The 20,833-nt window shown below is 61.1% G+C and overlaps 2 protein-coding genes across 2 annotated transcripts in view; one reads left to right on the forward strand and one right to left on the reverse strand.

Annotated features, from left to right (window-relative positions):
* Positions 1–6,366, forward strand: part of ABHD8 (abhydrolase domain containing 8) — a 9,592-nt gene extending 3,226 nt beyond the window's left edge. The window contains exons 2-4 of the mRNA XM_041471093.1: positions 1,122–1,791; positions 4,134–4,304; positions 5,481–6,366. Coding sequence (XP_041327027.1) covers positions 1,130–1,791; positions 4,134–4,304; positions 5,481–5,703 — 1,056 coding nt within the window. The 5' untranslated portion in view covers positions 1,122–1,129 and the 3' untranslated portion in view covers positions 5,704–6,366. The remainder of the gene's footprint in view (positions 1–1,121; positions 1,792–4,133; positions 4,305–5,480) is intronic.
* Positions 6,367–13,054: 6,688 nt separating this feature from the next.
* CILP2 (cartilage intermediate layer protein 2) lies at positions 13,055–19,764 on the reverse strand. The gene is made up of 8 exons (XM_041471100.1): positions 19,401–19,764; positions 18,584–18,682; positions 17,784–18,056; positions 17,028–17,210; positions 16,072–16,554; positions 15,878–15,986; positions 15,635–15,792; positions 13,055–15,555 (listed from the first exon to the last, which is right to left on the reverse strand). Exons 1-8 carry the CDS (start codon positions 19,657–19,659, stop codon positions 13,166–13,168), a joined length of 3,954 nt encoding a protein of 1,317 aa, XP_041327034.1. The 5' UTR covers positions 19,660–19,764; the 3' UTR covers positions 13,055–13,165.
* Positions 19,765–20,833: the final 1,069 nt, after the last annotated feature.

Here is a 20,833-nt window from a genome sequence, read left to right on the forward strand (position 1 = left end):
CGGAAAAACCCCCCCCCCCCCCCCCATTCCTTCGTTTGTTTTGTGGAGAGATTTTAATTCAATTTTTAATTCCCACCTCGGATGCTGCTTCCGACCGCAGCCGTGTTGATATTTAATGGGATAAACATTCCAATTTTGTGGGATAAATTTTTATCTTTTATGGGATAAATAATTAATTTATAATGGCTGGAGCTTCCCTGAGCTCCACATTTGTTGGGAAAAGGGAATTTTCTGTTCCGAACAGGCTTTTTTTTTTCCAGGTTTTTCCTTCAGCCAGACAAATCCCTTTTCCAAGAGCTGTGATGGGAACTCCAGGGCTTGGGGACAGGGATGTGACCCAGAAAAAAGCAGGAGGGGGAATTTTCCATGTTTTCACATTTTCCCCTGGTTTTCCACATTTTTCCATGCTTTCCCATGTTTTCCCACATTTTTCCCCATTTTCCAGGGATCACAATGCTGACCAGCATCACTGACAGGTCCCCAGCTGCTGGAATCAGGGCTGAATTCCTGTCTTCCCCATTTTTCTCTGTTTCCCCCCCATTTTCACATTTTCCCCCCATTTCCCCATGTTTTTTTCCCCATTTTCCCCCATTATTCGCCATTATCCAACATTTTCCCCAAATTTTCCCCCCATTTTCCCCCAATTTTCCCCCCATTTCCCCATTTTCCATGGAACACCATGCTGACCAGCATCACCAACAGGTTCCCACTGCCACAACTCTCTGCTGGAACTGGGACTGAATCCCATTTTCCCCCATTTCCCCCATTTTCTCCATTTTCCCCCCATTCCCCCCCCCCCATTTCTCCCATTTTCTCCCCATTTCCCCCAATTTTCCCACATTTCCCCCATTTTTCAAGGGATCACAATGCTGACCAGCATCACTGACAGGTCCCCAGCTGCTGGAATCAGGGCTGAATCCCTATTTTCCCCATTTTCCAGCCCATTTTCCCCCCATTTCCCTCACGTTCTTCCCACATTTCCCCCCAATTTTCCCCCATTTCCCCATTTTCCCAGGCATCCCCATGCTGACCAGCATCACCAACAGGTTCCCACTGCCACAACCCTCCGCTGGAACTGGGACTGAACCCCATTTCCCCCCAATTTTCCCCCATTTCCCCAGGCATCACCATGCTGACCAGCATCACCGACGGCTTCCTCTGCTGCCTGCTGGGCAAGACCCCCAACGCCGTGGGGCCTCTGGACAGTGTTGAGTCCAGCGACGGCTTCACCTTCCTGGAGGTGAAACCCGGCCGGATCCTCCGCATCCACCACAGCGTTCCCGAGCGCCCGCGCTCCCCGCGCTCCCCGCGCTCCCCCGAGCGCGGCGCCGTGCGCTGCCAGCGCCGCATCACGCTCTACCGCAACGGGCAGCTGCTGATCGAGAACCTGAGCGAGGCCCAGGCCCCGCGGTGCCCGCTGCCCGACGCCAACGGCGAGCCGGGAGCGCCGGATCCCGCCGGAGCGGCGGCCAAGCGCCGCAAGCGCAAGCCCAAGAGGGTGGTGACGGTGGACTGCAAGAAGCGCATCACGAGCTGCAAGGGCACGCACGGGGACGTGGTGCTGTTCTTCATCCACGGCGTTGGCGGCTCTTTGGACATCTGGAAGGAGCAGCTGGAGTTCTTCTCCAAGCTGGGCTACGAGGTGGTGGCGCCGGATTTGGCGGGGCACGGCTGCAGCTCGGCGCCGCCCGTGGCCGCCGCCTACACCTTCTACGCGCTGGCCGAGGACATGAGGGCCGTGTTCAAGCGCTACGCCAAGAAAAGGAACATCCTCATCGGGCACTCCTACGGGTGAGGAGCTGGGAATGGGGTGGAAAATGGGAATGGACACAAATCCCGTCTTTTAGGGGTGTGGGGTTTCCATTTTGGGATTATCCTGGGAGTTGGAGCTCCGGAATCCTTGGGCTCTGTTCAAGCGCTATGCCAAGAAAAGGAACATCCTCATCAGGCATTCCTATGGGTAAGGGGCTGGGATCATCCTGGAAAATGGGAATGGACACAAATCCCAGGTTTTAGGGGTGTGGGGTTTCTGTTTTGGGATTATCCTGGGAGTTGGAGCTCCGGAATCCTTGGGCTCTGTTCAAGCGCTATGCCAAGAAAAGGAACATTCTCATCGGGCACTCCTACGGGTAAGGGGCTGGGATCATCCTGGAAAATGGGAATGGACACAAATCCTGGGTTTTAGGGGAGTGGAGTTCCCATTTTGAGGGATTGATCCCATTTATTCTGGGAGTTGGAGCTCCAGAATCCTTGGGTTCTGTTCAAACGCTACGCCAAGAAAAGGAACATCCTCATCGGGCACTCCTGTGGGTAAGGAGCTGGGAATGGGCTGGAAAATGGGAATGGTCACAAATCCCATCTTTTAGGGGTGTGGGGTTCCCGTTTTGGGATTATCCTGGTAGTTGGAATTGGGCTGTCTTCAAGTGCTACGCCAAGAAAAGGAACATCCTCACTGGGGCACTCCTACGGGTGAGGGGCTGGGAATGGGCTGGAGAATGGGAATGGACACAAATCCCGTCTTTTAGGGGTGTAGGGTTCCCACTTTGGGGGATTGATCCCATTTATTCTGGGAGTTGGAGCTCCAGAATCCTTGGGTTCTGTTGAAGTGTTTCCCAAGAAAAGGAACATCCCCATCGGGCACTCCTACGGGTAAGGGGCTGGGATCATCCTGGAAAATGGGAATGGACACAAATCCCAGGTTTTAGGGGAGTGGGGTTCCTCTTTTGGGGGATTGATCCCATTTATTCTGGGAGTTGGAGCTCCAGAATCCTTGGGTTCTGTTGAAGTGTTTCCCAAGAAAAGGAACATCCCCATCGGGCACTCCTACGGGTAAGGGGCTGGGATCATCCTGGAAGATGGGAATGGTCACAAATCCCATAGTTTAGGAGTTTGGGGTTCCCATTCTTTTTATCCCATTTTTATCCCATTTTTGTTCCATTTATCACATTTTTATCCCATTTTCATCCCGTTTCTCCCAGGATTCAGAGCTCCTGGGTGCCCTTGGGGTGGGCACCATCTCAGTGCCCAGCTAATCCCGAGAGGGAAGTGCAAGGGCAGGGACTATAAATAGGATAAGCCAGGATTAGGGCTCCTGATTAGGTGGAGCCTAATGAGGAGAAGGAGCAGATCCAGCGGGGCTGGCCCGGGACGAGGCCGGGGCAGCCTGGGGGGCACCGGGGGGCTGGGCTGGGCAGGGGGCACCAAGTCCTGCCCTCAAAGGGGGTTGGGGACTCTGCCCCCCAAATGTGGGGTGGCTGCTGGAGCCTTGGGGTGGGGAGGGAGGGGGAAATCCCCTGGGGAGCCAAGGGACACTGCCAGGGTGGCACAGGGATGGGCAGGGACACCTTGGCGTGGGCAGGGACATGGGCAGGAACATGGCAGGGACACCTTGGCATGGGCAGGGACATGGGACATGGTAGGGACACCTTGGCATGGGCAGGGACATGGGCAGGGACATGGGACATCGGACATGGGCAGGGACACCTTGGCATGGGCAGGGACATGGGACATGGGCAGGGACATCTTGGCATGGGCAGGGACACCTTGGCATGGGTAGGGACATGGGACATGGCAGGGACACCTTGGCATGGGTGGGGACACCTTGGCATGGGCAGGGACATGGCAGGGACATGGGACATGGTAGGGACATGGGACATAGCAGGGACACCTTGGCATGGGCAGGGACACCTTGGCAAGGGTAGGGACACGGCGGGGACACCTTGGCATGAGTAGGGACATGGGACATGGGCAGGGACACTTTGGCATGGGCAGGGACATGGGCAGGGACGTGGCAGGGACACCTTGGCATGGGTAGGGACATGGCAGGGACATGGGACATGGGACGTGGGACATGGGACAGGGACATGGGCAGGGACACCTTGGATTGGCATGGAGCACTGCCCTGTCCCAGGGCGCTCCAAGGGACACTGCCAGGGATAATTAAAATAGTGAAAGCCAAGCACTCTGTGGTTATTTTTAACCCTTTCAGGGTGTCCTTCTGCACCTTCCTGGCACAGGAGTGCCCGGAGCTGGTGCACAAAGCGATCACAATCAATATAATTAATAAAATTCCTATCATTAATAATTAAAACAGCGAAAGCCAATAACTCTGTGGTCATTTTTAACCCTTTCAGGGTGTCCTTCTGCACCTTCCTGGCTCACGAGTACCCCGACCTGGTGCACAAGGTGATCATGATCAACGGGGGCGGCCCCACGGCGCTGGAGCCCAGCCTGTGCTCCATCTTCAACCTGCCGCCCTGTGTGCTGCACTGCCTGTCCCCCTGCCTGGCCTGGAGCTTCCTCAAGTGAGTCACAGCCTGGGGAGGGGTCCTGTGCCACTCAGAGGGGGTCCTGTGCCACCCAGAGGGGCTCCTGTGCCACCCAGGGGACACCTTGGCATTGCCAGGGGGCTGGGGGCTTCCTGTGCCACCCTGTGTGTGTGCTGCACTGCCTGTCCCCCTGCCTGGCCTGGAGCTTCCTCAAGTGAGTCACAGCCTGGGGAGGGGTCCTGTGCCACCCAGAGGGGGTCCCATGCCACCCAGGGGTCAGCCTGGCACTGCCACTGCTGAGGGAGGGGACACCTTGGGGGGCTGGGGGCTTCCTGTGCCCCCATGTGTGCTGCACTGCCTGACCCCTGCCTGGCCTGGAGCTTCCTCAAGTGAGTCACAGCTTGGGGAGGGGTCCCGTGCCACCCAGGGGGGGTCCTGTGCCACCCAGGGGGCACCTTGGCATTGCCAGGGGGCTGGGGGCTTCCCATGCCACCCGAGGGGACGCCCTGGCACTGCCACTGCTGAGGGAGGGGGCACAGTGTGGCTTTTGGGGGGCTGGAATCTCCTGCCACCACCCAATTGGTCACCCTGGCACTGCCACTCTGAGGGAGGGGACAGGGGGTGGCTTTTGGGGGGCTGGAGGGCTGGGGGTCATCCTGGCACTGCTGCCCCAAGGAAGGGCACAGAGTGTGGGATTTGGGGGCCGGGGTCCTGTGCCACCTCTCAGGGGGTTCATCCTGGCACTGCCACCCCCAGATAGGTGACAAAGTGTGACTTTTGGGGGGCTGGGGGCTTCTGAAACCCCTCAGGGGGCTCACCCTGGCACTGCCACCCTGAGGGAGGTGACAGAGAGTGACTTTTGGGGGGCTGGGGGTTTCTGAAATCCCTCAGGGGGCTCATCCTGGCACTGCCACCCCGAGGGAGGTGACAGAGTGTGGAATTTGGGGGCTGAGGTCTTGTGCCACCTCTCAGGAGGCTCACCCTGGCACTGCCACCACCAGGGAGGTGACAAAGTGTGACTTTCTGCTCCAAGGGACAGGGAGTTCCAGGGATGGCGCAGGGACAGGGACATGGGACAGGGACACCTTGGCATGGGCAGGGACACCCTGCTGTGCCCCAGGGCGCTCCAAGGGACACTGCCAGGGAGGGGACAGAGTGGCTTTGGAGGGCCGGGGCAGGGCTGGAGCCCATCCTGGCACTGCCACTCGCCAGGGAGGGGACAGAGTGGCATTTGGGGGCTCGTGCCACCTCCGGGGGGTCTCACCGCGCCGCCGGCTGCCCGCAGATCCTGCTGATCGCCTTCCTGAAGGTGATCGACGAGGGCAGCCACATGGTGATGCTGGAGTGCCCGGACACGGTGAACACGCTGCTGCACGAGTTCGTCCTCTGGGAGCCCGACACGCCCGCGGCCCGCGGCGACGGCGACACCAAATGAGGGCCAGCGACACGCGGGGACAGCGGGCTGGCCGCTGCCGCGGGAGAGGCGGAGCGCGGAGCGGGCTCGGCCCAGCCGCCAGCCCGGTTTGGGCCCGGGGGCGAGCGAGGAGCGACCCCGGGCTGGGATGGCAGCGCCGGGAGAGGAGCCGGGAGTGCCCGGGGCCGGGGACAGCGGGGACACGGCACGGCCGGTCCCCAACCCCGGCAGGACAGCGGGGACACGGCACGGCCGGTCCCCAACCCCGGACATGTCACACCTGGTCCCCAACCCCGGACATGCCACACTGGACATGCCACGCGTGGTCTCTGGACCCCGAACATGTCACATCGAGTCCCCAATCCCCAGGGACAGCGGGGACAGTCACGGCCGGTCCCCAGCCACCCCCGGACACGCCACCCCCGGCGCTGGAGCGGCTCCGTCCCCGTTTTTTTGTCGCCGTCGTTGTCATTCCTGCACGCGGCGACAGCGGGGGACACCGGGAGGAGGCGGCGACACCGGGAGGACACGGAAGGACCGGGGACACCGAGAGGACGTGGAGGGTCCCCGCAGGGATTTTTGGGGCGGTTTTCAGGAGAATCCAGAGGCTCCCCCGCGCTGGGATTTTGGGGGTTCCTTGTGGGGTTGGGCAGCTCCTGCTGGGATGGGGAGGAGGATGATGAGGATGAAGATTCCCGGCATCACGGCGTGTCCCCAGTGCCACCACGGCCACGTCCCCGCTGCCAGCAGCGCTGTTAGGGCGGAGCCCCTCGGGGACACCCCCGGGACAGCGGGGGACAGCGGGACCCCCATTCCCGGGGTTCCCGGAGATTCCTGGTGAGGATTCCCAGTGAGGGTTCCCACAGATTCCCGGTGATGATTCCCGGAGATTCCCGGTGATGATTCCCGGGATTCCCGGTGATGATTCCCACAGATTCCCGGTGAGGATTCCCGGTGATTAATCCCGGAGATTCCCAGAGATTCCCAGTGATGATTCCCAGAGATTCCCGGTGAGGATTCCCGGGATTCCTGATAATTCCCGCCCGGATCCGCGGGATCCCGACCGCCCCCCCGATCCCCCCCGATCCCCCCGATCGGGACAGCCCCGGGACGCCCCCCGGACTGCACTGGGAGGGTTGGGGTCTGTGGGATTGGGAATGGGGGATTTGGGATGGGAACGGGGGCTGTGGGATTTGGGATTGGGAATGAGGGGTTGGAATGGGAATGGGAATGGGAATGGGAATGGGAATGGGAATGGGGGATTTGGGATTGGGGATTCAGGATTTGGGATTGGGAATGGGGGTTTCGGGTTGGGGGATTTGGGGTCGGGGATGGTTTTGGGGTGACGCCCATCGCGGCGGTGACGTCACACTCAGGGGGCAGGGCCACGGCACTCAGCGCCCCCCAGTGGCCAGAACTGGCACTGCCCAGCGCCACCAAGTGCCACCAGTGTCCCCAGTGTCCCCAAACCGGCACTGCCCGGTGCCACCAGTGCCATCAACTGGACCTCGATCCCCGTGACCTGGAGGTGACACCGGGCCAGCAGAGGTGACAAAGGAGAGGGGACACAGGGCCGGGAGAGGGGACACAGGAGAGGTGACACAGGGCCAGGAGAGGTGACAGAGGAGAGGGGACACAGGGCCGGGAGAGGGGACACAGGAGGGGACACGGGAGGTGACACGGGAGGTGACACGGGAGGGGACACCGGAGGGGACACAGGGCCGCAAGGGTGACCCCAGCCCCACAAAAGCAGCACGCCCCCCCGATCAGCCCCGGGACCGAATCCTGCCTTTAATTCCCACCCAAATTTTCCAATTTTCTCCAAGGAAAACTTTCCCCAAGCGATTTTGGGAAATTCTCTCCCAAATTTGGCCTTAAACACCCAAAATTTTGAGATTTCCTCGAATTTCAGATTCCAACCAATACGGAGCGGGGTGGGCGTGACCAGATAATGAATATGCATGAGTCTATTGGGCGAGCTTATGAATATGTAAATTTTTCGGGAATAAAATCACCCAAATTTTGGAGAGGAGCTCTGAGAATTTCGCAGAAATCGGGAAGTTCGATCAATATTCTACTTTTAAAAATTAATTTAATTTTTCTTTAATTCTTTAAAGAGAAAATGTTTCTTAAAGTTCGATTTTTCCTAAATTCTTTCATGTTTTTCTTTCCGTGCCTCAGTTTCCGCCCCCCCCGGGTGTGACACCCCCAAACCCCGGGGGGAACCTCGAGAACCCCAAAACCCTGGCACCTTCCTCCCTGCCCATCCCAAAAACACCCCAAAATATCCCAAAAACATCCCAAAAATATTAAAAAAGTATCCCAAAACCACCCCAAAAATATTTTTCAAAATCAAAAAAATACCCCAAAACCACTCCAAAAACACCCCCAAAACACCCCAAAAATATCCCCAAAAATACCTCAAAATATCGCAAAGTATCCCAAAAAATATCCCAAAAAGATTTTTAAAAATCCCCAAAACATCCCCAAAAATACCCCAAATTATGCCCAAAAAATTCCAAAAACACCCCAAAATATCCCAAAATCAGCTGCTCCACTTTTAAGGGATTTTGAAGGGATTTCCCCTTTTTTTTCTTTTTTTCTTTTTTTTTTTTTTTTTTTTTTTTTAAGGAATCTTTAAAGGGATTTTCCCCCCCTTTTTTTTTAAGGTTTTTTTAAGGGATTTTCCTTTTTTTTTTTTCTTTTTTTGTCTTTTTTTTTTAAATAATTTTTCTCCTTTCCCCCCGCCCCCCTTTTTGTTTTTTTAAGGGTTTTTTTTCCCTGTTTTTTTCCCTTTTTTTTTTTTTTTTTTTTTTTAAAATTTTTTTTTTTTTTTTTTTTTTTAAAGGCATTTTTCTCCTTTTTTTAAATTTTTTAAGGGATTTTTTTTTTAAAGGGATTTTTTCCCCTTATATATTTTTTTTCATTATTTTGAGGCGGATTTTCGCCATCTGGAGAATGAAAAGGCTCTGGCAGGGCCGGTGAAGTGTCAGCGAAAAGGCTTTAAAAATGTTGTTATTATTGTTATTTATGGGCTGGAGCCACGGAGAGGGAAAAGAAGCCAAAAAAAGGTTCAAAAATAGCTGGAAAAAGCAAAATAAAAAGCGGGATGTTTTTTCCAGAAGCGGCTGAAAAACAAAATAAAATACCTTGGAAAAACACAAATGTGTTGGGGAATTTTTTTGGGATTGGGGACTTTTGGGGTTGGGGATTTTGGGGATTTTTGGGATTTTGGGGATAGGGATTTTTGAGATTGGGGTTTTTAGGATTTTGGGGATTTTGGGGATTGGGGTTTTTGGGGTCGGGGATTTTTGGTATTTTTAGGATTTGGAGGATTGGGGTTTTTGGGATCAGGGTTTTTGGGGTCAGGAATTTTTGGGATTGGGGATTTTTTGGGATCTGGGTTTTTGGGGATGGGGGGTTTTTGGGATTGGAGATTTTTGGGATTTTTTTTTTGGGGATAGGGGTTTTTTGGGTTAGGGATTTTTGGGATTTTGGGGATTGGGAATTTTTGGGATTGGGGTTTTTGGGGATCAGGGATTTTTGGGGATTGGGGATTTTTGGGGTCGGGGATTTTTGGGGTTGGGGATTTTTGGGGATTGGGGATTTTGGGATTGGGGGTTTTTGGGTTCGGTGGTTTTGGGATTGGGGGTTTTTGGGATCAGGGATTTTTTGGGATCAGGGTTTTTCCCGGCTCCCGGCAGAGGGAAGGGCAGGAGCGCAGCGGCGCCTCTTGGCCAGACGGGCTGGAATTCCACAGCTGGAATTCCACAGCTGGAATTCCACAGCTGGATCGGCCGGAATGCTCTGGTTTGGGATTCTCACAGGTTCCAGTTTGGGGTCCCCAGGGATGCTCCAGGTCGGGATTCCCTGATTTGGGGTTCCCTAGAACAATCCAGTTCGGGATTCCCAGGGATTCCCAGATTTGGGGTCCCCAGGGATGCTCAGGTCCGGGGTTCCCTGATTTGGGGTTTCAGGAATGCTCCAATTTGGGATCCCCAGGGATTCCCTGATTCGGGGTCCCCCGGGACGCTCAGTTTTGGGGTCCCCAGGAATTGCCAGATTTGGGGTCTCCAGGGATGCTCTGGATCCCCAGAGATGCTCAGTTTTGGGGTCCCCAGGGATGCTCCAGTTCGGCATTCCCAGGAATTCTCTGATTTGGGGTTCCCTGGAATGATCCAATCCATAATCCCCAGGGATGCTCTGGGTGCCCTGGGAATTTGGGGTCCCCAGGAAAACCTCGATTTGGGGTCCCCAGGGATGCTCAGTTTTGGGGTCCCCTGCTTTGGGGTCCCCGGGGATGCCCCATTTGGGGACAGGGCCTGCAAAGGGGATCCCAAATCCTTTCCTTCCCCTTTTCACCCCCTGTTCCTTCTCGTCCTGCTTTATTTTTGGGTGGATTTTTCTCTATTTAGGGCCTTTCCAGCTGCTTCCTTTTATCCTTTTCATTCAGAGCCTGTCATTACATTTTCCATTCTTTCAAAGAAACAAAAAAAAAAAACCCAAAAGCGGCTTCCCAGGGGCCTTTCCAGCTCCTTATTCCCGGAGGGAAGGGGTAGAATATCCCAAAATATCCCCAAAAAATTCCCAAAAAAATCAAAATATAATCCCAAATCCTCCCCCTCCCGCTCCCCTGTGGGGTTTTTAGGAGTTTTTGGGGGAATATCCAAAAAAAAAAAAAAAAAGCCTCTCCGAGATCCCGACGTGCTGGCACGTCCTTTTCCCGTCTTTTTTTTTTTTTTATTTTTTGGGATCCGGCCATCCCAAATTACCGGGGCGGGCCGGGAGCTGCCGGCTCGGGGCTCCCGTTCCCTTCCCCGCTCTGCTCTTCCCGCTTGGAATGGCGAAAAGCAGCGGCGGAGTTTTTCTCATCCCGTTTTTCCTCCTCTCCCGGGATATTCCCAGCCCTGCTCCTGCCCTCCGGACCCTCCGGGGTTGAATCCACCCCTGGGTCACCCCAAAATCCACGGCTGGGACCCCTCGGGGCATCCCCGCTCCGTCCCCATCCCGCATTCCACGAAAAAATGGGGGAAATTGAGGGGTTTCCACCCAAAACGTGCACAAATCCCCCCTGGATCCCCCATCCCTCAGATCGCTGTCCCTGGGACTGGGGCTCACCTCTGCTGTCCCTTTTTTGTTATTTTTGCCCGTTCCCCCCCCTTTTTTCCCCCTTTTTTCCCTCCCCTCCCATTTTTTCCTCCCATTTTCCCCAATTTTCCCCCCTTTTTTGCTTCCCCCCCTTTTTCCTCCCCTTTTTTTCCCTTTCCCACCCATTTTTGTCTCCCATTTTCCCCAATTTCCCCCTTTTTTTGTCTTTTCCACTCCTTTTTTCCTTCCCAGCTCCAGGAATAGCGGCGGGAGCCATTTCCATCTGCCCTGGCCCAAGCTGGAATTCCCTCATGAAATTCCCAGCATTCCTACATGGAATTCCTGCATTCCCACATGGAATTCCTGCATTCCTGAAGGATCCCACATCCCAGCATTCCCACATTCCTGCATTCCCCCAGGATCCCGGCATTCCCACATGGAATTTCTGCATTTCCACATGAAATTCCTGCATTCCCACATGCAATTCCCACATTCCTCCAGGGTCCCGGATCCCAATATTCCCACATTACCACAGTATCCCGGCATTCCTGCATTCCCGCATTCCCACATTCCCTCATTCCCACATTCCCCCAGGATCCCGGATTCCCACATGGAATTCCCGCACTCCATTCCCGCAGGATCCCGGATCCCGGCCCTGTCCCGGCCGCCACCACAGGGAGCATCCCCCGCGTGTCCCTGGGGAGGGGACGTGGAACCAGGTGGGGACAATTCCTGGAACCCAGGGAAAATCGCGATGCGGAGAGAAACAGGATCCAGGATAGGAAAATCTGGGATAAGGAGAATCCAGAATAAGGAGAACCCAGGATAGGGAGAATCCAGGATAAGGGGAAATCCAGAATAAGGGGAAATCCAGGATGGGGAAAATCCAGGATAGGGAAAATCCATGATAAGGGGAACCCAGGATAGGGAAAATTCAGGATAAGGGGAAATCCGGGATGGGGAAAATCCAGGATGGGGAGAACCCAGAGCAGGGAAAATCCAGAATAAGGAGAACTCAGGATAGGGAAAATCCAGGACAGGGAAAATCCAGGACAAGGAGAACCCAGGCAAAAACAACACCCAGCATGGGGAGAAGCCAGGACAGGGAGCAGCCAGACTTTGGGAAGGAGGGGTTGGAACGACACCTCGCCGCGGAATCTCAGCATTCCAGGTGCCTCCTCCCTCCCTCTCCCTCTCCCTCTCCGTCTCCCTCCCTCCCTCTCCGTCTCCCCCCCGCCGCGCCGGCATCCGCCCGCGCTGGGATCGCATCCCGGAGGGACCGGGCCGGGATTTGGCCGCTGCTCGGGCCAAGGAACCCCCCCGGGGGCCCCCGCGCCCCCTTTGATGCCGCATCCAGCGAGAAGGGTGGAAAAAAGGGTGGAAAAATGCCGCGCCGGGGCCAGGGCGGCTTGGAGAAGGGAAATGTTGTCCCGGGTTTGGCCCCGTAAACGCCGCCTGTTCCATTACAGCATCCGCGCCTGGGACGGCGGGGAGCGGCTCGGGGGGGGTGAGACACCCAAAAATAACCCCGCTGGGGACACCCGGGTGGCAGCAGGACAGAGCCACCCGCCCCTCAGCCTGCGGGGGTGACGCGGGGGGTGCCCAGCTGGTGGCTTGGCACAGCGCGGTGCCGGGGGGGGGCTCCGGGTGGGTCCCCCCCGCCCCGGCTGCCACGTCCTGCTGGCACCGAGCCCCCCCGGCCGCTGCCAGCCCGGCTGAGCCCGGCCCAAGGCAAACAGGAGCGGCCGGGACGGTGCTACCGAACGGGGGCAGGGCTTGGGGACAACGGGGACACGCGGGGGACACGAGGGGGACACGCGGGGCTCGGCGCCCCGTGCCGGAGAAGCCCAGCAGCCAGGCGGGTGTACAAGAATTGTATATTTTGTAATAAATAATGTACAAATCCGCCCGAATCCGGGCCGGCGCGGTGGCCGATGTGCCGAGGGGGTGGCACCGACCCCCGGGAGGGAGTTTTATCCGCGTTGTCCTTGGGGTTTCCTCCCGAAAAATCCCAATTTTGTGGGATTCGGGGATGAAACCAGTGCCCCCCCAGCTCCCGGCGCGGGCACACCGGGGCTGCGCCGGTGGCACGGGGCAAAGCACCGGGCGGCGACCCCCTTGCCATGCCCGCCCCTGCCCCGGTTTGCCCCCACCCCCTCTTTTATTCCTTTTATTTCCATCCCCTCCGCGGCACCGCCAGCGAGGGGCTGAGCACCAACAGGAGGCAGCGACAGCACCAGGGGGGTGGCGGGACCCCCTCCCCACGTCCCCGCTGTCCCCCGTCCCCCGCTCCGCCTGTCCCCCCAATCCTTCGGGCGTTATAAATGAGCGCGGCCAAAAGCGACGGGGAAAGGGGGGCGACAAAGCACAGCCGGGGAGGGGACACGGAGGGGACTCAGGGCTGTCCCCGAGGCCGGCCCGGTCTCCGCTGGCTGCTGGGGGTCCGGCGGGTGGCCGCGGGTCGGGAGGGGGCTCCGGAGGCGAAGTCCATCACCTCGGGGGGAGCGCGGCGCAGCTCGGAGCTCCCCATCTCCCTGCGGATGTCGGCCAGCGCCTCGGCCGGGGCGCTCAGCAGGCGCTGGAAGAGGCTCTCCCTGCCCGCCGGCCGCTCCTGGCACTCGAAGGTGACGGCCGTGCCCTCGCCCGCCCTCATCTCCCTGGAGAAGCCATCCGAGGTGCCCGCGAAGCAGCGGCCGATGGCGATTTCCTTGGCCAGCCGCGGGTTCTGGTCCGTCACGGTGTAGATGCCGTAGTTGTGGCCCAGCGGGTCCAGCGGGGCCAGCATGGAGAAGGCCGCGGTGTGGTTGTTGTCGGCCAGCGGCGGGTGGCGGCTCAGGTAGTCCCTCAGCAGCCCGTTGATGGCCGTGCGGCGACAGCTGCCCTGGGGCACGATGGACACCAGGGTTCTGTCCGCCAGGCTCTGGTCGAAGAGCATCCCGCCGCACTTGAATTCCACGCAGGCGCCCGAGGCGTCGCCCAGCTGCGGGTCCCGCACGCTCCGGCTGTCCCGCAGCCCGTAGAGCTGGCCCCGCGTGCGGGGGTGGCTGCCCCCGACGTTGCGCGACCTCACCATGTACTCCCGTGGCCCCTCCAGCCGCACCTTGATGAAGCATGCCCGGAACTCCTGCGGGTTGGGCCACCACGCCAGGTAGTCGCCGGTCCAGGAGGTGACGTCGCTCTCCTTGAAGGGCACCACATTGTACTCGTACTTGTCCACCTCCACGCGGTAGAAGCGCAGGTGGTTGGCGCTGACCGGCGCCTCCTCGCACTCCCGCAGGCTCCGGTAGGAGTAGACGGGGCCGTTGTTCTCGTCCACGTTGTTGGGGTCGGGTTTGGCCACGTTGATCTGGAACGCCGTCTTCTTCAGCGCCGCGTCCTCGTGGTCCGAGCGGCGGTAGCCCAGCTTGCCCAGGTAGGGCTGCGCCACCCCCACGGCGTTGGGGTTGAGCTTGGGGCTGGAGGCCACAGCTTCCAGCTCCTCGCCGCCCAGCGTGGCCGTCACCAGGGCCGCGTAGGCGTCGGGACGCCGGGCGTCGCAGAAGGCGGGCAGGCAGGCGCCGTTGGGGCCGGTGACGGCGCTGTCGAAGCGGCCCCAGGCCCGCGGGTTGCTGGGGAAGCCGGGCTGCGGCTCCAGGTTGATGAGGCTGACCACCACCCCTTCCAGCTGCTCGTAGGGGTTGAACTTCTCGTTGCTGTAGGCCCTGACCTTGACGAAGCAGCGGCGGTCCTCGGGCACGTCCAGGTTGAAGAGGCGCCGCTCGCGGATCTCCAGGTTGCCCACCAGGAAGGTCCTCTCCTCCCTCTTCCTCCGGCCGCCCCCGGCCGGCCGCAGCACCCCTTCCTCCTCCCACAGGCCGCTCTCGGGGTTCAAGGACCACAGCTTCATCTTCCGCAGGTGCTCGGCCATCCACACCTGCCCCGCGTCCATCCTCACCTGCACCGGCCCCGCCTGCAGCTCTGCGCCGCTGTCGCCCTCGCGGAAATCCACGGCGAACATCCCGTAGGTGCGCAGGGGCACGATCTCCCCCTCGGCGTTGGCGAAGCTCAGGTCGCTGGAGGCGGCGCTGGCCGTGCCAACGTCCCTGGGGTCCACGAAGGTGACGCTGGCCTTGACGGTGCCGTTGAAAACCTCCCCGGATGGCCGCAGGAAAGCTCCAGCTGGCAGAACCAGCTCCCCGACGGGCTCGCGGCCACCGGCCTCGCCCAGGGGGATGGCGTTGCTGCGGCCGCCGTCCAGCTCCACCGGCTCCTTCTTGCGCAGCATCTTCACCTCCTGGTACACGGCTCCTCCCCGCCGGTCGAAGGGCAGCACCTTGACGGCGTCCACCAAGCGCTGCTGGCCGTCCACGAAGCGAGTGACCAGGCGCTGCGTGTCGGGCGGCACCTCGATGGTGAAGGAGCCCTGGTAGCCGGTGAAGCCCACCTTCTTGCCCCCCAGGAAGATGTGGCCGAAGCGCAGCGGCTCCCCGGTGTCGGCCGCCGTCACCCGGCCCTGCACCAGCACCCGCGGCTGGGCGCAGGGCCCGCAGCCGCACTCGGCCACCACCTTGAGGGGCAGCACGGAGCCGGCGCACTGCACCTGCCGCAGCTCCATCCTCCGCACCCCGCAGCAGAGCCCCGGCTCCCCCCCGCACCCCAAGGGCTCCTCAGGGCCGCCCGGGCACGGCGAGGCCGGGCAGCGCCCCACGTTGTAGTAGCGGGAGCCGCTGGCGTCCTGCGGGCACTCGCTGGGCAGCTCCACCAGGCTGGGCTCCGGCTCTGCCCTGCAGCTCTGCTGGCCCTGGGCTGGGGGCACGGAGGGAGGGGAATTAGAGGGGTCAGCGGGGGTCTCGCCACCCCAGAGCAGCCCCCCGTGCTCGCTCACCCAGCACGGTGAGCTGCGCGGGCGCCGAGCGGATGGCGCCCGCCTCGGAGCTGGCTTTGCAGTGGTAGGTGCCAGCCTGCTCCGGTGCCAGCCCCCGCAGCGCCAGGCGGCCGCTGCTGCGCTCAGCTGTCCCCTCCAGCAGCGTCCCGTTGTGGTACCTGCAGGGACAGGCGACAGGCGACAGGCTCAGCAGGGACACCGCCGCCACCACTGCCCCCGCCCGTGCCCGCTGTGCCAGCTCACCAGTAATATTTTTGGGGCGCGGGGGTGCCCGAGGCTTTGCAGCAGAAGGTCACGTCCTGCCCGGCCTCCCGCACCCTGGCCGCGGGGTGCAGCACCATGTAGGGCTTCTCTGCAGGGGCGACAGGGGCAGCGAGCCCATAGGCACCCCCAGCTCGCCCCCCAGGGGTGCCCCCAAACCCCCCTCGCCTTCTCACCGAGCCGCCGCAGCCTCAGGTGCGCCTCGGCCACGCCCGAGCCGTTGGTGACAATCGGTGCCAGCCCCGGGGCGAAGCCATCGCGGTGGGCGCTGATGTTGGCGGCGGGGCCCGGGCACAGCCCCGAGGCCGTGAAGCGCCCCTGGGCATCGCTGCGTGCCAGCAGCACGGGCGGGCCACCCTCCAGGTACACGCGGGCGCCCGGCAGTGCCATCCCGGCCTCTGTCACCACCGTGCCCCGCAGCGTGTGCCCGGCGCAGCCCGCGGGGGGCTCGGAGCCCGCGGGCTGCGGGGGCACCGCCGAGGGGGCACCGGGGGGGTTACCTGGGCACGGGGACGGGCGACATTTCTGCACCTCGGTGGCACGGCCGGGACACCGGGGGCTCTTGGAGGGGCGGCAGCTCCGGCGCCGGACGCGCGTCCCCGAGCGGCCGCAGCTGCGGGAGCAGGGACCCCAAGAGCCCCATTCCGTCCAGGTGGGCTCTGAGGGGACATTCCCGGTGGGAATCGGGACCCCCCAAAGCCTCAGCTTGGGTTGGCCCCGTGAGGTCACCCCCGGGTCGCTCTCTCGGCAGAGCAGCCAGAGGTGGGTGGCACCAGGTGGCACCAGGTGGCACCAGGTGGATTTTCACACCTGCGCCTGCTGCGGGGGCTGAGGGGGGATTCAGGCGCTTGGAGAGACCCCTGTCCTTGTCACACCCCAGTGCCACCCCACGGCCACCCCGTGTCCCCTCCCCGGCAGCCCCCAGGGACAAGAGGGGTTCAGGTGCCACCCCAGCCGGTGTCCCCTCCCTGGCAGCCCCCAGGGACAGGCGGTGACACCGCGGGGTCTGGGGACCCTCCCTGCCCTCCCCGGCAGCTCCCAGGGACCGAGGGGCTCAGGTGCCACCCCCTCCCGCTGTCCCCTCCCCGCAGCCCCCAGGGACGGGCGGTGGCACCGCGGGCTCGGTGCCCACCTGGGCAGGGCCCGGCGCTGCAGGGCCGCCGCTCGGTGGCCTTGCCGCGGCAGCGGAGCTCCCGGAGCGGGGCCGGGCTGCGGGAGCTGCGGCAGCGCCGGGAGCGGCTCTGCGAGCCCCGCGTGCCGCAGGCGCTGCGCGAGCAGGGGCTCCACGGGGACCAGTGCGACCAGTAAACGTCATCTGCGGGGACACCGCGGTGACTGGAGAGCACGGGCCGGGGACGGCAGCTAAGGGGTTAAAAGGGGAAGAAAGGCCCCCCGTCCCACGGCCCAGGTGGGACACAGGTGACATAAAGGTGGGACACAGGTGTGATACAGGAGGGGTTCAGAGGAGATACAGCTGTGCCCCAGCTGTGCCCCAGCTGTGCCAGAGGTGGAATACAGGTGTGACAGACATGACACACAGCTGTGCCAGCTGCCCCCCAGGTACCCCAGCTGCCCCAGGTAGCCCAGGTGCGCCCCAGGTGGCCGTGGCTCACCCAGCTGCCCCCCAGCTGCCCCGCAGGTGCCCCCCAGCTACCCCAGCTGCCCCCAGGTGTCCCCACGTACCCCCAGCTGTCCCCCAGGTAACCCCAAGTACCCCAGGTGTGCCCGGTGGCTGCACTCACCCAGCTGCCCCCCAGGTCCCCCAGCTGCCCCAGGTGTGCCAAGTGGCTGTGGCTCACTGACCTGCCTCCCAGGTACCCGCAGGTACCCCCAGCTGTTCCCAGCTGCCCCCCGGGTGCCCCAGCTGCCCCCCGGGTGCCCGGCTCACCCCACGGGCACAGGAAGCGCACGTGGTAGTTGGCGCAGGCGGTGCCCGCCGGCTGCTCGCGGTGCAGGCAGCGGAAGCCGCGCCCGGGGCTGGCATGGACCACCTGGCCCAGCGCCGCGGGCAGCTGCCAGCCCGTGCTGCGCGCCTCGATGGCCACGGGCCGGGCGCACACCCGGTCCCCGTAGTAGAACCTGATGGCCGCCAGGCTCTCGTGGTCACCGTCCCCGCCCGGGTGGTCGATGTTGAACCACGACGTCCACGCGGCGCCTTTGCCTGAGGGGGAGGCGGGGACGGCTTGGGGACGGCTTGGGGATGGCTTGGGGACAGCTTGGGGACAGATTGGGATGGTTGGGGACAACGGGGGATGGTTTGGGATGGGTTGGGGATGGGTTGGGGATGGTTGGGGATAGCTTGAGATGGTTGGGGACAGCAGGGGGATGGTTGGGGATGGTTGGGGACAGCTTGGGACAGTTGGGGACAGCTTGGTGATGGTCGGGGACAGCTTGGAGATGGGTTGGGGATGGTTGGGGACAGTTTGGGGACAGCTTGGGATGGTTGGGGACAGGTTGGAGATGGTTAAGAACAGCTTGGGGACAGCTTGGGGACAGATTGGAGGTGGTTTGGGACAGCTTGGGGACAGCTTGAGGATGGTTGGGGACAGTTTGGGAATGGTGTGGGACAGTTTGGGATGGTCAGGATGGTCGAGGACAGCTTGGGGACCGAAGGGCAGAGGGTGTGGGGATGGAGGGTCACCACTGAAGGGTGGCCCCCAGGGGACACGGTGGCCCTCGGGGTGGCACCTGCCGTGCCCAGGTCCAGCTCCTCCAGCTCGGCCGTGCCTTTCCGGGGCTTCCCGGCCGTGCCAGCCTTGCCCGGCTCCGAGTCGTTCTCCAGCGGCTCTGGGGACACAGGGGTGGCACTGCCACATTGCCGGGGTCCCTCCCCAGCCCTGTCCCCTGCCCTGAGCCCCCCAGTCCCGGGGGACAGCATTTACCATGTCCCCAAGGCCAGGCTGGGGTGTCACCGAGGGTGGGCCTGGTGTCCTGGCAGCCAGGGGTGGCCCTGGGTGGCCTTGGGTGACCCCAAATCCCAAACCCAAACCCCAAACCCCAATCCCAAACCCCAATCCTAAATCCCAATCCCATACCTCAATCCCAAACCCCAAACCCCAAATCCCAAACAAATCCCAAACCAAAAACCAAAACCCTAATCTCAAACCCAAACCCCAGTCCTGAAACTGCTGGCCTCAAAACCCCAAACCCAAACCCAAACTCCAAACCGGAAACTGCTGACCCTAATCCCCAAACCCCAACTCCCAAATCCCAAACCCCAAACCCCAAACCCCAAACCCAAACCCAAACCCAAAACTGCTGACCCTAATCCTCAAACCCCAAACCCCAAACCCCAAACCCCAAATCCCAAACCCAAACCCAAACCCAAAACTGCTGACCCTAATCTTCAAACCCCAAACCCCAAATCCCAAACCCAAACCCAAACCCAAAACTGCTGACCCTAATCCTCAAACCCCAAACCCCAAACCCCAACTCCCAAACCCCAAACCCCAAATCCCAAACAAACCCCAAACCCCAAACCCAACCCCCGCCCCCAGTCCCTTACCTGCCGCCCTGGCTGCGTGCGGGGCTCCCAGCACCGCCAGCAGTGCCAGCACCTGTGCCAGCTGTGCCAACCGTGCCACCCGTGCCATCTGCGCCAGCGGTGCCACCCGTGCCACCCGTGCTGGCCGTGCCGACTGTGCCGGCCGTGCCATCTGTGCCAGCAGTGCCGTCTGTGCCATCCGTGCCAGCTTTGCCGTCTGTGCCAGCCCTGCCAGCTGTGCCACCCGTGCCAGCGGTGCCAGCCCTGCCAGAGGTGCCATCTATGCCAGCAGTGCCATCTGTACCACCCGTGCCAGCAGCGTCAGAGGTGCCACCAGTGCCACCAGTGCCACCCGTGCCAGCGGTGCCAGCGGTGCCAGCCGTGCCCGGCGCTCGGCGCTCAGTGCCGCCGCCGCGGCTCCGCCGCCGCTTTTATCGGTGCCGGCCCCGGGGCCGCTCCCGGAGCCGCCGCGGGCGCGGAGCCCGCCCGGGGATCGTGCCCAGCGCTAAAATTGGCCGCGCTGGGGAATGCGGCTGAGGGAGGGAAGGGAAACAAAAACACGTGGGGAGGGAAAAGCAAAAGGTGCGGGGGAAATGAAAATGTGGGGGGATAAAATGGGGGGGGAAAAATAAAAAAAGGGGAAATAAAAGTACAGGGAAAATAAAATAAGGGGGATAAAATTACAGGGAAAATGAAATAAGGGGAAATAAAGGTACAGGGGAAATAAAAATACGGAGAAAATAAAAACTGAAAAGTACAGGGAAAGTAAAAGTACAGGGAAAATAAAACCACAGGAAATATAAAACCTGAAAAGGCACCGGGAAAATAAAAACACGGGGAAAACAAAACTGCGGGAAAAAGGAAAAGAAGGAGCCGATTCCGCTCCGAGGGGCTGGAGGGGACTGGGGGGCACTGGGGGGGCACTGGGGGTCACTGGGGGTCACTGGGGGGCACTGGGGGTCACTGGGGGTCACTGGGGGCATTGTGGGCAGCACCGAGGGCACGGGGAGGGCACCGGGGGCACCGGGGGCACCGGGGGGGTTTGGGATGAGCGGCCCCGGGAGCGGCGGAAATCCCGGCGCGTTCCCGGCATTCCGGCGGCTCCGAGCGCCCCCGGGCCGGGGCAGCGCGGGGACACGGGGGACACGGGGGACACGGGGGACAGTGCCGGGGGACACAGGGGACACTCCCCAGGGGACACGGGGGACACGGGGGACAGTGCCCGGGGGACACACAAGGGACAGACCCCGGGGGACACAGGGGACAGTGCCCGGGGGTGGCTCGTCACCCTCAGGGACACCCCCGTGCTCTGGGGGTGGCTCCCGTGTCCCTTTCCTGGGTCTTGGTGGCATTTGGTGGCGTTTTGGTGGCGTTTTGGTGGCACTGTCGCCGTGGGTGGGTGGCAGGGGAGGTGACACGGCTCTGTCCCCAGCAGCGGGGTGGTGGCACTGCCG

This window comes from Pyrgilauda ruficollis, unplaced genomic scaffold (assembly GCF_017590135.1).
Source record: "Pyrgilauda ruficollis isolate IOZ18807 unplaced genomic scaffold, ASM1759013v1 scaffold255, whole genome shotgun sequence".
Taxonomy (NCBI): Eukaryota; Metazoa; Chordata; class Aves; order Passeriformes; family Passeridae; genus Pyrgilauda; species Pyrgilauda ruficollis.